Source organism: Nylanderia fulva, unplaced genomic scaffold, assembly GCF_048542155.1.
Source record: "Nylanderia fulva isolate GAGA-0341 unplaced genomic scaffold, ASM4854215v1 Scaffold1, whole genome shotgun sequence".
NCBI lineage: Eukaryota > Metazoa > Arthropoda > Insecta > Hymenoptera > Formicidae > Nylanderia > Nylanderia fulva.
This window is the reverse complement of record NW_028189192.1, coordinates 4,899,759-4,918,185: the sequence shown is the minus strand read 5'-3', so window position 1 is coordinate 4,918,185 and position 18,427 is coordinate 4,899,759. Positions and strand designations below refer to the sequence as shown.

At 29.0% G+C, this 18,427-nt stretch overlaps 2 protein-coding genes across 2 annotated transcripts in view; one reads left to right on the top strand and one right to left on the bottom strand.

Annotated features, from left to right (window-relative positions):
* Nucleotides 1–18,427, top strand: part of LOC114931097 (uncharacterized) — a 133,703-nt gene that overhangs the window by 60,306 nt on the left and 54,970 nt on the right. The gene's annotated exons all lie outside the window — the stretch shown is intronic.
* On the bottom strand, nucleotides 1,573–17,654 carry LOC114931032 (uncharacterized). Its single transcript, XM_029302943.2, has 4 exons — nucleotides 17,523–17,654; nucleotides 2,349–2,551; nucleotides 1,866–1,973; nucleotides 1,573–1,717 (listed from the first exon to the last, which is right to left on the bottom strand). The coding sequence occupies exons 1-4, from the start codon at nucleotides 17,652–17,654 to the stop codon at nucleotides 1,573–1,575; spliced, it is 588 nt and encodes a 195-aa protein (XP_029158776.1).

Here is an 18,427-nt window from a genome sequence, read left to right as displayed (position 1 = left end):
GAAATAGGTACCGCAATAAAAATAAAACAAAATTAACAAAATTAACAAAAAAATAAACAAAATTATTGAGATTTATTTTTATTACTTTTTTTTTAAATGTTGTAAATATTCAATATTTAAAAAAATTAAATTATACAATTCAGTAAAATAGATAGTCAAAGTTATCGCCTCAGTTCTGCTGGACAGTTGACACTTAGACCCAGGGGTTTGCATCGAGATGTTTTTATATCCTAATAAACGTGTCCTTATATCCTAATAATATCAGAAATATCACATTGTGAGTCCTCATGTAACAGCCAGATGATTCCCTAGGAGATATCAGACTATCCGAAAGAATATTCTCCAATTTCTTATTTATATAAAGAAATTATATCAATACTTTTACTATCGAGAAACATACATTATGATGATATTATTCTAATCTCTATCCTCATAAAATTATTAATAATTTAATTAATTATCTGTACACGACAGCTGTGTATTGGTGATCAGTTTGATTTAAATACAATACTTTTTTGGTAAATTTTCGTGATTATTAAATTGAATAATTTATATACTTTAACATTGTAGCCATTTAACGGCCGACACAAAATTATCTATCAATTGTGAAATATCGCTATATATAGGATGTCCGACAATAATCATCTCATATTAATCACGTGCGACAAAGAATATACTGTGCCCACAGCAATTGTTTAACAGTGGAATTGTCTCTCCTGGCTTGTACTCGTACGCGTTGGCCATTCTTTTTTTAATTAATTTTTTTATTAATTATTGCAAAGATAACAAAAAAAATTTTCCTTGTCAAATTAATTTATATATAACTTTTTATAATAAAATTGTGTTGAACACGAATATTGTCGACAAACATTATAAGTATATTTATATTCTCGTAAATAAGTTAGATTTTGCTAATATATACATATTTTATAATATAGACTACAAACACACAATAATTTTCAAAGATACCTAGAGTAGCTGTTCGTCATCCTAGATGTTTATTCACACAACTTATTGTCAGTCGAAGTTTGTATATTTAGTATCATGCTTTGTTAAGGATACAGCGTGGATATATCAAGTCACGATAATGATCGGAATGTTACTTGAAGTAAAAAGCCATGTTTTTATATTTTCTGAGTGTTTGAAATACATCAATTATCTTATAAATTTTATTTTATATCTCGTACAAACATTTTCTTGCATCTTAAAAGGATATTTCATTAAACTTTCAAACAGATAATATTTTCTTGCGAATGCATCTATATATAATACATCAAAATTTTTCAGAATCTAATAGATTTTCTAAACTACTATATCTCTATTTCTCATTTAAGTAAATTGTAAGCATTTAAATAAAAAATGCAAATTTAAAATTATTTATTTATTTATTTTATAATCCGTGTTTTCTCGTAACGTGCACACTGCAACTTGTTTTACTATGTAAATCCAACAATTCTAGTATTCATTTTTAATTAATGAGTATCTTATGTTTTATACAATAAAAAGAAAAAAAGTGAAAATTTCTCTTAAATCAATTAATTTGTGAAGCTTGCTTTTGCCCATTTCAATTGTCTATGATATCACTTTTGAGATTTGATCCAGAATTCCTTGACCATACAGACATGATTTGTAGATTAGAGAACAATCATAATTTTTTCGTCCAAATTCTAGCGCCTCTAAGTATTCGGAATTTAAGGATGAATTATTTCCTTGTGGCCTAAAATTAATAAACACTGTATCTTGAAATCTTCGAAGAAATATAACAATATAAGAAATTATTTATTGGCGCTTTACGAAATATTCTTATTTTCTTATTATATTAATATAAGAAATTGCATAATAATGCAAGAAATTAAATTTTTTACGTGAACAAAAGATGCAACAATTCTCCTACTAATCCTTCGTCCTCTAAAGGCGCTATTGCCGCTTCGCATATGCTTTTTTTCATGCATTCTCTTCCATCTATTCCTCTTCTGTAAATTATAGAAAAATATCCATTATATATATATATGTAATTATACAGCAATATTATATCCAAATTTTTATAATATTTTAACATGATCAACATACATATACCTATATATATTTTAATCGATTGTTGAATATGTACATCAAAATATTTTTACAAAAATCAAACTTTTTCCGCGAATAATATTTCTCTCAAAAAAATATCTGAATTATCCCTCCGAATTTCTGTACATCTCTTCAGATTTAATTTTGTAATCATTCGGGACACGTATGTATATCTACATGTATATAAATTGATGTGACAAATTTTCATATTTTTATCGCGAATATCATTTTTGTCTGCAGTGTACAAATTTTAAAAATAGAGAAACAGTTCTCACCTGTCAAATCCTTCCTCTAAGAGTCTGTAGATAGTCATCCTTTCGTCCCAGTTAACATTTTCGCGACGTCGTCGTGACGAATTTTCGAAGAACTTTGTAAAGAATGTCGCGTTCGGCGGCATGGTGTATTGGAACTGAAAGTTCTGTCCATAAACCAAAGTTCTGCCCGAAATTTGTACAGGCACTGCGTATCCCACGATGAGCTTGTTGCAAATATAATGCATAATAAAATATATTTACGCGTAGCATCACGAAAATATTTAATACACAGTCGTTTACAAGTTATTTTTATAATGCCACTTTTAATATATAACTTATTTAAAAATTTAAATATCTTATTGAAAATAAAATTGAAATATTTTTAATGACCTCTCTTCTATCTTATAGTAATTCTTAATACATATATACATCTAAGCGTTTTATAATAGATGTAGATCAATGGAAATAAAATAAAATATCTTTAAAAAAATGCGAACGCTTAAAAGATAAATTAATAAAATTGAAAAAGAAATTAAATTGCAATGAGTGATGAATATATAACTTATTTAATTTAAATATCTTATTGAAAATAAAATTGAAATATTTTTAATGACTTCTCTTCCATCTTATAGTAATCCTTAATGCATATACATATACATCTAAGCGTTTTATAATATATTTAGATCAATGGAAATAAAATAAAATATCTTAAAAAAAAAAATGCGAATGCTTAAAAGATAAATTGATAAAATTGAAAAAAAAATATTAAATCGCAACGAGTGATGACTTATTTCCCAAATTTTCTACAAAATAGCGTCGCAAAATTCCAAGCAAGAACCGCGGAATGGGGCAAACGAGTTCGCACATTCCTAAAAGAGCTTAGAAGCTCTCGCGCTCTTGAAATATTTCCTTTCTTTTTTATCCTCGAAAATATAAAAGATCTATCTCGGGCGATCGAGATAAAAGCAAGAGCTTTCCCGGACTTTGGTCGGAGGATAAAAAATATGCGCCGCGAGTGGATCTATCCAGCATGAGAGGAGAGGGAGAAAGAGTAGTTTACTCGCTCGTTCGGAAAAGTATAGACCGAAGAGATGCAGAGAGAAACGGGAAACGGACGGGAATTAATTTTGTGATTTTCTCGGGTGATAGTCGTCGAGCGGGAAAAGAGGGAAGAGATGAGGGAGAAGCTGCAGAGAAGGAAGTTGATGAACGCCGAGCGACGTCACACCGTGCTCTCTCTCTCTCTCTCTCTCTCTTGATGGCATCTCGCAATAAACATAAAATTTCATATGCGCGGCAGTATCTAGTCGTAAGGAAAGAAATTGACCGCGCGATAGGGTGGAGTAGGACTCGCGAATTCATTTTAGAGATTACGCCCCGTCGTAAATCAATCTCGCGAAACGGAAGAAGGAGAGAAGCTAGCAAATCCGACCTAGCTCGACCGAGCGGCAAGATCGAGAAGAGTATCAATAATGACATCTCAGTGGCTATTGGATATAAAGATGCGCGGTCAGGGATGACCGCAGCTCGTACATTTCCGGAAAAGATCGATGAGTGACCGGAATAAATGCGAGAGAAGAGACAAGAATGCGTTTCGGAGTAAGAGAGAGCTTGCAAGATATCGATCTATCGTTTCGCGAAATGGAAATTAATGTATTATAGAAATATTATTATGTCTTTTGAAAATTACGCAAGAAATGTGCGAAGATTTTTAATTGTAATAAAACGTAGAATTTGAAGTATTATATTATAAGGAGACATTTTTGATGCGTTTTTGAAATAAACTTTATCAGTTTTTTCCAAGTACGTCATTTTGATGGCACGCTCTTCGTCTCCAAGGGAAGATCTCTATCCTTATGCTATTTTCGCAACCTGCAGATGACAGAGGAGCTACATACAACTCTCTGGCGACTCGCCAAACCTGTCCTTTCTCTCGCATTAATTTTTATGACGCGCAAGGCTTCTACTTTGCTTAGGTGCTTCGTATTATTTATGCAAAAGTTAACTGACATTGCCAAGATATACTCCTAGTTTTATATTGTTACTTGGCATTTTCCTTTCTTGAGAAATATTATGAGAATATTAACAATATCAGTACTTGAATTTTAATAATGTTGAATATTTTTTTAAAATGATTTATTTTATATTTAAAATGATATTAATCATATTAAATTAGTAATATTAATAATATTATTGTGGCTACTGTTATATATTATTAATATGCATATAATTCTCTCTCTCTCTCTCTCTCTTTCTCTCTCAAATTTTGTTGGCATATTCAGATCGCTGTATAACACATTGCACAATTTACAAAATAGGTGCGCATCTCAGGAAAATACTTATGAAATACATATAAAACGACATGTAATACTTATAAAATTGTTTGTCTAAAAAAGGTATATGAGCAAAAATTGTGTTTTTGTAAAAGAGATAATTGAAAAATTTTTATTTGTACAGTTTTATCTGTTACATAATGTTTGGCTTCATTATAATTCTGCTCTTATTGTCTTCCGTATTGCTCTCAACATTAAATCTTAAAAAATATTCTCTTGACACACACGTGCGCAAAATTAATATAGCACTTAAAATAATTTTTATACCTTAAAAAGTTTTTTGTATTTATGAGCAAAACACTTTTTCCTCTTTAATGCGTTAAATAAGACGAAGAAGAAACAAAAAAGTTAACAAAAGCACCTTTGCCATATCTGTGCACTGTACTTGAACAAGCCTGCTCTGTGCAAAAGCTTAAAAATAATTAATTCCTACACATAATGTCAAAAATGTTTAACGAGCACTGTCTTTTTCTAAATAAAAGTCGAAATTATCTAAAATATTTATTAACAAAAAAATACTTGTTTATATCTTAATAACATAATTCTTTCACTCTTCTTTCGATTGACTTTACGCATCGCAAATACTTCGTTATTGTCACTGCAAATTGTGTAACATTTCCGCTATGCAGCGGCCTGATTGCATCGATGAAATCTGAATCTTTTCTCACGAGAAATGGAACGATCGCCTTTCTTCTACTCGTAGAAATCAAGACGCGCGGTCTTCGAAGATCGATATCCCTATTCTAAATATCTTCCCGCCGGGGAAAACGAACGCAAAACTGCGCCGGCAGAACGTCTTTCGTTCCTTCTCGCAATCGCTACCGTATTTTCGGAATGCATTTACATCAGGAATCTCTAGAGCTCTCGAGAGCGATCGCGACGCGTTTTGTTTCAACAATCCCGAATGTTTACATGGGAATTTACCTTTATTCCAGATATATTGCGCATTTGTTTTAAAGCGTGCGACGGGAATACCAATTTCCAGAAGAAAGTACAAACGTTTCTCTCTCGATCTCTTCCTCTTGTTAAATTGGTACGCGGGGGAGCCAAGAGAGCTTGAAGCTTCTCTCGCGATATTTAACGAATATTGTAATCCGGTATAGCTTCATCGAATACGCAATAAAACAGAGGCATTCGTGAAATGCATTCGAACTGCGCTTTGTGATCACGACTCGCCGCATTTTCCGCTAGAACGATATTACTTACGGGAGATGTAATACCACGCGGGAATAACGGTGAACTGAAAGGGAAGATTTACCCCGACGTTGCTTTCTCTCCTTTGCTCGCGTCGCAAATCACAATCAAACCTCCCCTTCTTCATCCCCGTCATCATTTCTTCCGCGAGTTTACACGTGCGGTGACCCGAAACGCGCTCAATCCGCCTCCTCTTTCCTTCCTTTTGGTCGCCCACCTTTTTCAAGCAAACACTCAAATATTTACAATTGTCGCGCTACTTCTGGGATTAAAGACTCTCTTTCTCGCGAAAAAGGGGGGCAATCGACGACTACCATCTTACGTTATAAGTAACGCGAACAATTGATGTCGATTCGCTTCGTCGTTCTTTATATCGGTAAATGTACCGTATATTTCGATGTACATTCTATGTGCATCGACCCGAATACAATTTATCTTTTTTGTATTTTCTTACGTTTTACATTGTGCATACGAAACATTTTTAGTTCTTTTATCGAAAGATTGTAGGAAGAAAAGCGAAGCTTAATACAAATAATAACGCTCGTCTACTGCCAAAGTCTGTTCTAGAAAGCATCTCGCGTTTTCTTTTGATTATTCTTACTTAGTGTTTCACGATATTTTTCCAACGTTAGTAAGAATGTCATTAGTGAGAAGTTTGATGAAAAAGTATTTCGTAATGCTTCAATTATTCATTATTCTAATAAACCAATTTATGAGAATTCAATGTTTTATCGACTCTATTTCTTAATATCAAAGAAGCATATTATTACATATTTTTTATTATCATTTTGTTATCGCTATAATTATTAATTCTTATTTGATTTTTTCTGCAATATAAAAATGTACATATTTTTAAAAGAAGCTTCGATAAATTTACATGACTTAAATTGAATAATTTATATATATTACATTTAATAACCGACGGGTCAATATATCTGTTTAGATTCAAATTTCATAATGTTCCGCAGTATAATTTAAAAAGTATTTACTAAAATAAGATATACATATGTACGTATATACTTATGTACGTATATATTTATATTGTATATAAAATTTATAAAGAAATGAGCACTACAGTAATAATGAAATTGGAACAAAATTATCGACGTTTATATTTTTATTACTTTCGTGAAATTTTATAAATATTTAATATTAAAAAAAAATTAAATCATATAATTCGGTAAAATGGATAATCAAAGTTATCGCCTCAGTTCTCATATCTAGACGATATACACTTAGATTAGACGGCTAATGAGGTAGTGTACAATACAACTAATGGGTTGTCCTAATAATAATATTGCACTAGCAACATAATCTCTACCTGGATAGATATTACGTGCTTTTTGAGTTCCTCATGTAATGCCCAGAGTTCCCTGGGAGATATCAGACTATCCGAAAGAATATTCTCCAGCTTTTTATTTATAAAGAAAGTATATCAATACTTTCGCTATCGAGAAACATACATCATGACGATATTATTCTAATCTCTATCCTAATAAAATTATTAATAGTTTAATTAATTATCTGGACACAACAGCTGGGTATTGGTTTTCAGTTTGTTTTAAATACAAGATTTTTTGCTCAGTTTTCATGATTATTTAATTGAATAATTTATATACTTGAAGATTGTAGCCATCTAACGGCCGATATGGCAAATTATCTACAAATTGTGAAATATCGCTATATACAGAGTGTTCAATAATATTCGTCCCATATTAATCGCGCGCGAACGAAACATATTGCGCCCATGAACTGTTTAATATTAGAATATTAGTTAATTTTTCATTAGTGATTGTAAATATCGTAAAAGAAGTTTGTCCTTTTCAATTTAATCCTCTGTATCTCAAAACGACGGGAGACGATTATTATCGAACACTCTGTATATATACCTATATATCTTGGTTTTATAAGCGAATCGTGTTGAACACAAACGTTGTTAACAAACATTATAAGTATACTTATTTTTGCGAAAAAATGTTAGACGTTGCTAACATACATACTTTATAATATTGATTATAAACACGCACACACAATTTTTAAAGATATAGACTATCTCCGTTCATCATCCTAGATGCTTGTTTACGCGATTCATTGTCAATCGAAGCTTATATTTCATGTTACGATATTCGGAATGTTATTTCAAATAAAAAAGCCATATCTTTAATTTCGGAATATTATAAATATAACTATTTTACAAATATTATTTTATATCTTGCAGAAACATTGTTTGTCGATTATCTTGAAAAGACATTTTATTGAATTTTGTATTTTCTTACGTTTTACATTGTGCATACAAAACATTTTTAGTTTTTCTTTTATCGAAAGATTGTAGGAAAAAAAGGGAAGCTTAATACAAATAATAAAGCATCTCGCGTTTTCTTTTGATTATTCTTACTTACAATTAGTGTTTCACGATATTTTTCCAACATTAGTAAGAATGTCATTAGTAAGAAGTTTGTTGAAAAAGTATTTCGTAATGCTTCAATTATTCATTATTCTAATAAACCAATTTATGAGAAGTCAATGTTTTATCGACTCTATTTCCTAATATCAAATAAGCATATTATTACTATTTTTCGCTATAATTATTAATTCTTATTTGATTTTTTCTGCAATATAAAAATATACATATTTTTAAAAGAAGCTACAAAAAAACTGTAAAGAAACATTGTGCATTAAAAATAACAAACTAAATATAAGAAATAATAAATAATGTATAAAATAATAATAATGTGCTTCTCTGATATTAAGAAATAAAATTGCAACAAAAGTAAAAGGAAAAGTACTGTTTTTGAAATTTTCTAGATATTTAATATTTAAAAAAATTAAATATTACAATTTAGTAAAATAGTCAAAGTTATCGTCACAGTTCTGCTGGACAGATGACACTTAGATCCCATGTGACTTGAATGTTTTTATATTCTAATTGTGTCTATCCTATGGTGTCTTTATAGATTAATAATATTAGAAATATCACCGGTAACAATATCACATCAGCAACACAATACCTATTGCAAAGACGTTTCATTAAATTTTTAAGAAGGTAATATTATCTTGCGGATGCATCCGTATGATACATTTGCGTATTTAAGAATACAATTAGATCTCCGGAATCATGTATTTATTCGAATTAAGGTCCAAAATCAATCGTAAAGTTATATCACTCAATCTTTCTCTACGTATGTTTCATTCCATACAGAGTGCATATCGAATATTGCATCATGATAAGAGTAATCGCATATAAAGATTTGTAAGTTTTTCGAAAGACATAAAAGCATCATTTATTCTTCACACATAGCTTCTTTTTTACAAAAAAAAATATATTATCAATATTATTGCTATCGAAAAATACGCGTGACAATATTATTTTAATCTCGATTAAATGTTTACAGTTTAATTTTTTAAATAAAATTATTTATGAACATATCAGTGGTTTATTGATCAATTTGAAGTACAAGATTGTTCGATAAATTTACATGACTGTTAAATTGAATAATTTATATATATTACATTTAATAACCGACGGGTCAAATTATCTGTATTCAAATTTCATAATGTTCCGCAGTATAATATAAAAAGTATTTAATAAAATAAGATATACATATGTACGTATATATTTATATTGCATATAAAATTTATAAAGAAATGAGCACTACAGTAATAATGAAATTGTAACAAAATTATCGACGTTTATATTTTTATTACTTTCGTGAAATTTTATAAATATTTAATAATAAAAAAAAATTAAATCATATAATTCAGTAAAATGGATAATCAAAGTTATCGCCTCAGTTCTCATCTCTGGAGGATATACACTTAGATTAGACAACTAATTTTCAGATATGCAACTAATGAGATCATTTCATTAGGTCCTAATAATAATATTGCACGAAATTATTGCACTAGCAACATAATCTCTACCTGGATAGATATTACGTGCCCTTTGGGTTCCTCATGTAAACCCCAGACGTTCCCTGGGAGATATCAGACTATTCGAAAGAATATTCTCCAGCTTTTTATTTATAAAGAAAGTATATCAATACTTTTGCTATCGAGAGACATACAACATGACGATATTATTCTAATCTCTATCCTAATAAAATTATTAATAGTTTAATTAATTATCTGGACACAACAGCTGGGTATTGGTTTTCAGTTTGTTTTAAATACAAGATTTTTTGCTCAGTTTTCATGATTATTTAATTGAATAATTTATATACTTGAAGATTGTAGCCATCTAACGGCCGATATGGCAAATTATCTACAGATTGTGAAATATCGCTATATACAGTGTGTTCAATAATATTCGTCCCATATTAATCGCGCGCGAACGAAGCATATTGCGCCCATGAACTGTTTAATATTAGAATGTTAGTTAATTTTTCATTAGTGATTGTAAATATCGTAAAAGAAGTTTGTCCTTTTCAATTTAATCCTCTGTATCTCAAAACGACGGGAGACGATTATTATCGAACACTCTGTATATATACCTATATATCTTGGTTTTATAAGCGAATCGTGTTGAACACAAACGTTGTTAACAAACATTATAAGTATACTTATTTTTACGAAAAAATGTTAAACTTTGCTAACATACATACTTTATAATATCGATAATAAACACGCACACACAATTTTTAAAGATATAGACTATCTCCGTTCATCATCCTAGATGCTTGTTTACGCGATTCATTGTCAATCGAAGCTTATATTTCATGTTACGATATTCGCAATGATATTTCAAATAAAAAAAAAACCATATCTTTAATTTCGGAATATTATAAATATAACTATTTTACAAATATTATTTTATATCTTGCAGAAACATTGTTTGTCGATTATCTTGAAAAGACATTTTATTGAATTTTGTATTTTCTTACGTTTTACATTGTGCATACAAAACATTTTTAGTTTTTCTTTTATCGAAAGATTGTAGGAAAAAAAGGGAAGCTTAATACAAATAATAAAGCATCTCGCGTTTTCTTTTGATTATTCTTACTTACAATTAGTGTTTCACGATATTTTTCCAACATTAGTAAGAATGTCATTAGTAAGAAGTTTGTTGAAAAAGTATTTCGTAATGCTTCAATTATTCATTATTCTAATAAACCAATTTATGAGAAGTCAATGTTTTATCGACTCTATTTCCTAATATCAAAGAAGCATATTATTACTATTTTTCGCTATAATTATTAATTCTTATTTGATTTTTTCTGCAATATAAAAATATACATATTTTTAAAAGAAGCTACGAAAAAACTGTAAAGAAACATTGTGCATTAAAAATAACAAACTAAATATAAGAAATAATAAATAATGTATAAAATAATAATAATGTGCTTCTCTGATATTAAGAAATAAAATTGCAACAAAAGTAAAAGGAAAAGTACTGTTTTTGAAATTTTCTAGATATTTAATATTTAAAAAAATTAAATCTTACAATTTAGTAAAATAGTCAAAGTTATCGTCACAGTTCTGCTGGACAGATGACACTTAGATCCCATGTGACTTGAATGTTTTTATATTCTAATTGTGTCTATCCTATGGTGTCTTTATAGACTAATAATATTAGAAATATCACCGGTAACAATATCACATCAGCAACACAATACCTATTGCAAAGACGTTTCATTAAATTTTTGAGAAGGTAATATTATCTTGCGGATGCATCCGTATGATACATTTGCGTATTTAAGAATACAATTAGATCTCCGGAATCATGTATTTATTCGAATTAAGGTCCAAAATCAATCGTAAAGTTATATCCCTCAATCTTTCTCTACGTATGTTTCATTCCATACAGAGTGCATATCGAATATTGCATCATGCTAAGAGTAATCGCATATAAAGATTTGTAAGTTTTTCGAAAGACATAAAAGCATCATTTATTCTTCACACATAGCTTCTTCTTTATAAAAAAAAATATATATTATCAATATTATTGCTATCGAAAAATACGCGTGACAATATTATTTTAATCTCGATTAAATGTTTACAGTTTAATTTTTTAAATAAAATTATTTATGAACATATCAGTGGTTTATTGATCAATTTGAAGTACAAGATTGTTCGATAAATTTACATGACTGTTAAATTGAATAATTTATATATATTACATTTAATAACCGACGGGTCAAATTATCTGTCTATATTCAAATTTCATAATGTTCCGCAGTATAATATAAAAAGTATTTAATAAAATAAGATATACATATGTACGTATATATTTATATTGCATATAACATTTATAAAGAAATGAGCACTACAGTAATAATGAAATTGGAACAAAATTATCGACGTTTATATTTTTATTACTTTCGTGAAATTTTATAAATATTTAATATTAAAAAAAAATTAAATCATATAATTCAGTAAAATGGATAATCAAAGTTATCGCCTCAGTTCTCATCTCTAGAGGATATACACTTAGATTAGACAACTAATTCCGGTGGTATACAACTAATGAGATCATCTCATTATGTCCTAATAATAATATTGCACGAAATTATTGCACTAGCAACATAATCTCTACCTGGATAGATATTACGTGCCCTTTGGGTTCCTCATGTAAACCCCAGACGTTCCCTGGGAGATATCAGACTATCCGAAAGAATATTCTCCAGCTTTTTATTTATAAAGAAAGTATATCAATACTTTCGCTATCGAGAAACATACATCATGACGATATTATTCTAATCTCTATCCTAATAAAATTATTAATAGTTTAATTAATTATCTGGACACAACAGCTGGGTATTGGTTTTCAGTTTGTTTTAAATACAAGATTTTTTGCTCAGTTTTCATGATTATTTAATTGAATAATTTATATACTTGAAGATTGTAGCCATCTAACGGCCGATATGGCAAATTATCTACAGATTGTGAAATATCGCTATATACAGTGTGTTCAATAATATTCGTCCCATATTAATCGCGCGCGAACGAAGCATATTGCGCCCATGAACTGTTTAATATTAGAATGTTAGTTAATTTTTTATTAGTGATTGTAAATATCGTAAAAGAAGTTTGTCCTTTTCAATTTAATCCTCTATATCTCAAAACGACGGGAGACGATTATTATCGAACACTCTGTATATATACCTATATATCTTGGTTTTATAAGCGAATCGTGTTGAACACAAAGGTTGTTAACAAACATTATAAGTATACTTATTTTTACGAAAAAATGTTAAACTTTGCTAACATACATACTTTATAATATCGATTATAAACACGCACACACAATTTTTAAAGATATAGACTATCTTCTCCGTTCATCATCCTAGATGCTTGTTTACTCGATTCATTGTCAATCGAAGCTTATATTTCATGGTACGATATTCGGAATGTTATTTTAAATAAAAAAGCCATATCTTTAATTTCGGAATATTATAAATATAACTATTTTACAAATATCATTTTATATCTTGCAGAAACATTGTTTGTCGATTATCTTGAAAAGACATTTCATTGAATTTTGTATTTTCTTACGTTTTACATTGTGCATACGAAACATTTTTAGTTCTTCTTTTATCGAAAGATTGCAGAAAAAAAGCGAAGCTTAATACAAATAATAACGTTCGTCTACTGCCAAAGTCTGTTCTAGAAAGCATCTCGCGTTTTCTTTTGATTATTCTTACTTAGTGTTTCACGATATTTTTCCAACGTTAGTAAGAATGTCATTAGTAAGAAGTTTGTTGAAAAAGTATTTCGTAATGCTTCAATTATTCAATATTCTAATAAACCAATTTATGAGAAGTCAATGTTTTATCGACTCTATTTCCTAATAACAATAAAATATTAAATTTCGTTCGCCAGGAATGAAATACTAAGGTAGTAGATATTAAACTGACTACACTGGCTGTCTATTAGATTTGTTAAACTATATTTATTGACGTTTCGACCATACGGGCTGTGGTCCTTTTCAAAATTACAATAGAAGCATTCTAGAAATTAATGTACATGCAATCAGAATCAACATTTAAATTGAAAACGTGAAATGTAACAAATGAGACTTACAATGAGTTACTGCATATCGTTATTGACATTTAAAAGTACGTCTATTTCCTAATATCAAAGAAGCATATTATTACTATTTTTCGCTATAATTATTAATTCTTATTTGATTTTTTCTGCAATATAAAAATGTACATATTTTTAAAAGAAGCTTCGATAAATTTACATGACTTAAATTGAATAATTTATATATATTACATTTAATAACCGACGGGTCAATATATCTGTTTAGATTCAAATTTCATAATGTTCCGCAGTATAATTTAAAAAGTATTTACTAAAATAAGATATACATATGTACGTATATACTTATGTACGTATATATTTATATTGTATATAAAATTTATAAAGAAATGAGCACTACAGTAATAATGAAATTGGAACAAAATTATCGACGTTTATATTTTTATTACTTTCGTGAAATTTTATAAATATTTAATATTAAAAAAAAATTAAATCATGTAATTCAGTAAAATGGATAATCAAAGTTATCGCCTCAGTTCTCATCTCTAGAGGATATACACTTAGATTAGACAACTATTGGTTGTGTACAACTAATGAAATCATTTCATTATGTCCTAATAATAATATTGCACGAAATTATTGCACTAGCAACATAATCTCTACTTGGATAGATATTACGTGCCCTTTGGGTTCCTCATGTAAACCCCAGACGTTCCCTGGGAGATATCAGACTATCCGAAAGAATATTCTCCAGCTTTTTATTTATAAAGAAAGTATATCAATACTTTCGCTATCGAGAAACATACATCATGACGATATTATTCTAATCTCTATCCTAATAAAATTATTAATAGTTTAATTAATTATCTGGACACAACAGCTGGGTATTGGTTTTCAGTTTGTTTTAAATACAAGACTTTTTGCTCAGTTTTCATGATTATTTAATTGAATAATTTATATACTTGAAGATTGTAGCCATCTAACGGCCGATATGGCAAATTATCTACAGATTGTGAAATATCGCTATATACAGTGTGTTCAATAATATTCGTCCCATATTAATCGCGCGCGAACGAAGCATATTGCGCCCATGAACTGTTTAATATTAGAATGTTAGTTAATTTTTCATTAGTGATTGTAAATATCGTAAAAGAAGTTTGTCCTTTTCAATTTAATCCTCTGTATCTCAAAACGACGGGAGACGATTATTATCGAACACTCTGTATATATACCTATATATCTTGGTTTTATAAGCGAATCGTGTTGAACACAAACGTTGTTAACAAACATTATAAGTATACTTATTTTTACGAAAAAATGTTAAACTTTGCTAACATACATACTTTATAATATCGATTATAAACACGCACACACAATTTTTAAAGATATAGACTATCTTCTCCGTTCATCATCCTAGATGCTTGTTTACTCGATTCATTGTCAATCGAAGCTTATATTTCATGTTACGATATTCGGAATGTTATTTCAAATAAAAAAGCCATATCTTTAATTTCGGAATATTATAAATATAACTATTTTACAAATATCATTTTATATCTTGCAGAAACATTGTTTGTCGATTATCTTGAAAAGACATTTCATTGAATTTTGAAACATATAACATTTTGTTGCGAATTTCTTGCATTCGTATAATATATTTGCGTATATAAAAATACAATTAGGCCTTGAGTCATGTATAGATACTTATGCTAATTAATGCCTACAAAATACCATAGGGATACGCATAATCTTCCTTTATGCAGTATATATACAAACAGTGTATACTGAATATTGCAAATTGCATCGTGCCAAGAGTAGGCTGCATATATGATAAGGATTATAGGTTTCCTAGGAGATATCAGACTATCCGGAAGCATTCTCCAGCTTCTACTTTTTAAAAGACTATATCCCTATCGAGAAACCCACCTCGTGTATCTCAATCATCAAAGTTATTGTTTAATTTAGTTAATGAATTGGTACATGCGATCATTTCGATGATTTATTGAATTTAAATATAAAATTCTTCGATAGAAATTTTCTTGATCATTAGATTAAATAATTTTTTATATACTATAAGATATTGATTATATTTATACACTGTAATCATCTAACGGTTGATACGACAAGTTATTTATCGATTATGAAATTTCGTAAAGTATTAGTGCGTAGGTAATCTAAAAAGTGCTGTCTTTAATAAAAATTGCACGCATATATGTAATCCGTAAAAAAATATGTATTAAATAAATTAGTACATTTAAAGTAAAAGTATCGCGGCAAAATAAGAATAATGCTGAATTGAAAATGATTTGTATGCTGACCAAATACTTTATAAACTTTTTGTTTAATTTTTATTAAGTTTTTTTTTCAAAAATAGAAAAGAGAGAGAGAGAGAGAAAGAGTGAGCATTATCTGATAATCAAGATTCTCGCTAAGGCAGCGAAAATCAAGATAAACAACTCGTTATGACATCGAGTCTTGTCTTATCTGCCGCAAGGGGAAGACTACGGCTAAAGTTTTTCTATTTAATTAGAGAATTTGAGAAGGCGCTGGCACAAGATAAAACTGCAGTTAATTATCAATCGCATTCTATAGTGTACATCGCGTCGGGATATTCTCGCCATTTAAATTTATTCTTCTGCTTCTCGCGCTGTTAAAGACATTAACAGCACTATTACCGATTTCTGTGCTAAAATTGTGCTTAAGAAGAATTTAGTGCATTTTGTCATCTTGTTCACGAAATCAATTTATTTTTATTGTATGTTAATCGAGTTAGTTGAATAGTATGATAAGTTGTAGAAAATGTAGGACATTACACATATATAAAATAGTATAACGCGTTGTAATATCTTTTATTTAAAATTTTGATAATTAAAATTATATATTATGGTCATAAATAATTCTGATAAAATGAAAATAAAATCTAATCTGCTGATCAATAGTTTTCTTAACTCGTATAAAATATTAGTATATATTATTTTATAATAAAATATTTAAACTTGGATAACATATTTAATTGTAATGTGTTTTAGCATGTAATAAATTGCAAGATATTTTTAACGTGAAAACGGTTAAGCATCTGCGCTTGTTTTAATTAAATCGTCACTTATTAATATGCAAGTTTGAGATATCATATTACGCCGAATTACACAAATTAAATTCTCACTTAACGATTAATGTTGAAACGGTGAAGCACATAGTAAACTGCGTTCAAATCAAAACTTGTTCAAGAAACGTTTCTTTGAGCATCGAGACGGAAAGTTACGGCAAACTCACACTGCTAGGTAACTACAGAAATCTACCACATTCAAGGATAGGAAGTGTCATTGGCTTGTTGGATGGAGAATAGTGTCGCGATATATAGAATACGCGTCTTCGAAGAAGAGATTTACTATGTCACTCGGTTCATCCATGTGGAATATTACGTTCTGAAAATCGTAATTAGTTAGCGCGTCCTCTAAGGGAAATATTCAGCGAAATTTTCAAATATGCGCACAAGGAGAACTTCAAAAATTAGTTTCTAAAGTAATCAGGAATCTCCCTTCACTATCTCGGTGCGAAGAATCTCGCTCTGAATATTTGAATAATAAAATTTAAATAAAAATTAACAAAGCGATATTTTTAATGGCACATACTTAAGAAACAAGATTTCTCTTTTAGAGATTAAAAATGTATTTAGAAATTAAAATACCTTGATTGTTCCTCCAAATGGATAGACAATCGGTGGTGGATATAATATTTGTCTTCTCTGTTTGGAAGCGAAACTTTCACCTTTCCAATCACATAATACAAGAAAGATGAATAAAAGTATAATTTTCGCCATTCAGATCTAACAACAAAATGAAAAAGCATGATACAATATAATTTATTTTCTCATATAAATTTTTTCAAGCATTTAGCATTTTTTGTTATTTAAATGTAAATATTTTAAATATGTGCACTTTCCTTTTATATGTCTTTTACACGTCAGTTTTAATAATAATGTAAATTTATATTTGGGAAAAATATGCTTTAAATTAGGTGTACAAAATAGTTTTCAATAACTTTTTTACTATAAAAAATGGTAATAATTCAATCGACCAACTCTGGCAAATATGTAATTTTATTGAATATTCACAACGTTTCGGCCGTGGGTTTCGGACCTTATCAAGTGCTATGTTCTTAAAACAAAGTAAATCACAACTTTTTTAAAAAACAAAAATTCGATCTTAGAAACGTTGTGAATATTCAATAAAATTACATATTTGCCAGAGTTGGTCAATTGAATTATTATCATTTTTTAATTATCATCTGGTGACTTTATAGTTTTATATCGTTTTTTGCTATAATTTAACTATAAATTTTCAATCAAAAACTGTACTATCTGTATAGTTCAACATTTGTCACATATTACTTTACTTTTTGTCTAAAATTGTAATGGCTTTATATATAAAACTCACGCGAGAAATATTATTTAAAATTGTTTCATGTTTTATAAACTATTTCTCTCTTTAAACCGTCTCTCTTTGAGACACGTAGAGTTACTCATTAAAAGTCCATATCACGTCCATATTCGTCTACAAACAGCAGGACAATATTACTTTACAATGATAGAAT

Bases quoted from the DNA above. Each gene is read 5' to 3' on its own strand.
- LOC114931032 (XM_029302943.2), bottom strand. From the start codon at position 17,654: ATGGCGAAAATTATACTTTTATTCATCTTTCTTGTATTATGTGATTGG. The intron at 2,552-17,522 runs GTATTTTAATTT...ATTTGCAACAAG, and splicing joins CATTTGGAGGAACAATCAAG to CTCATCGTGGGATACGCAGT. The intron at 1,974-2,348 runs GTGAGAACTGTT...TATAATTTACAG, and splicing joins TTAGAGGAAGGATTTGACAG to AAGAGGAATAGATGGAAGAG.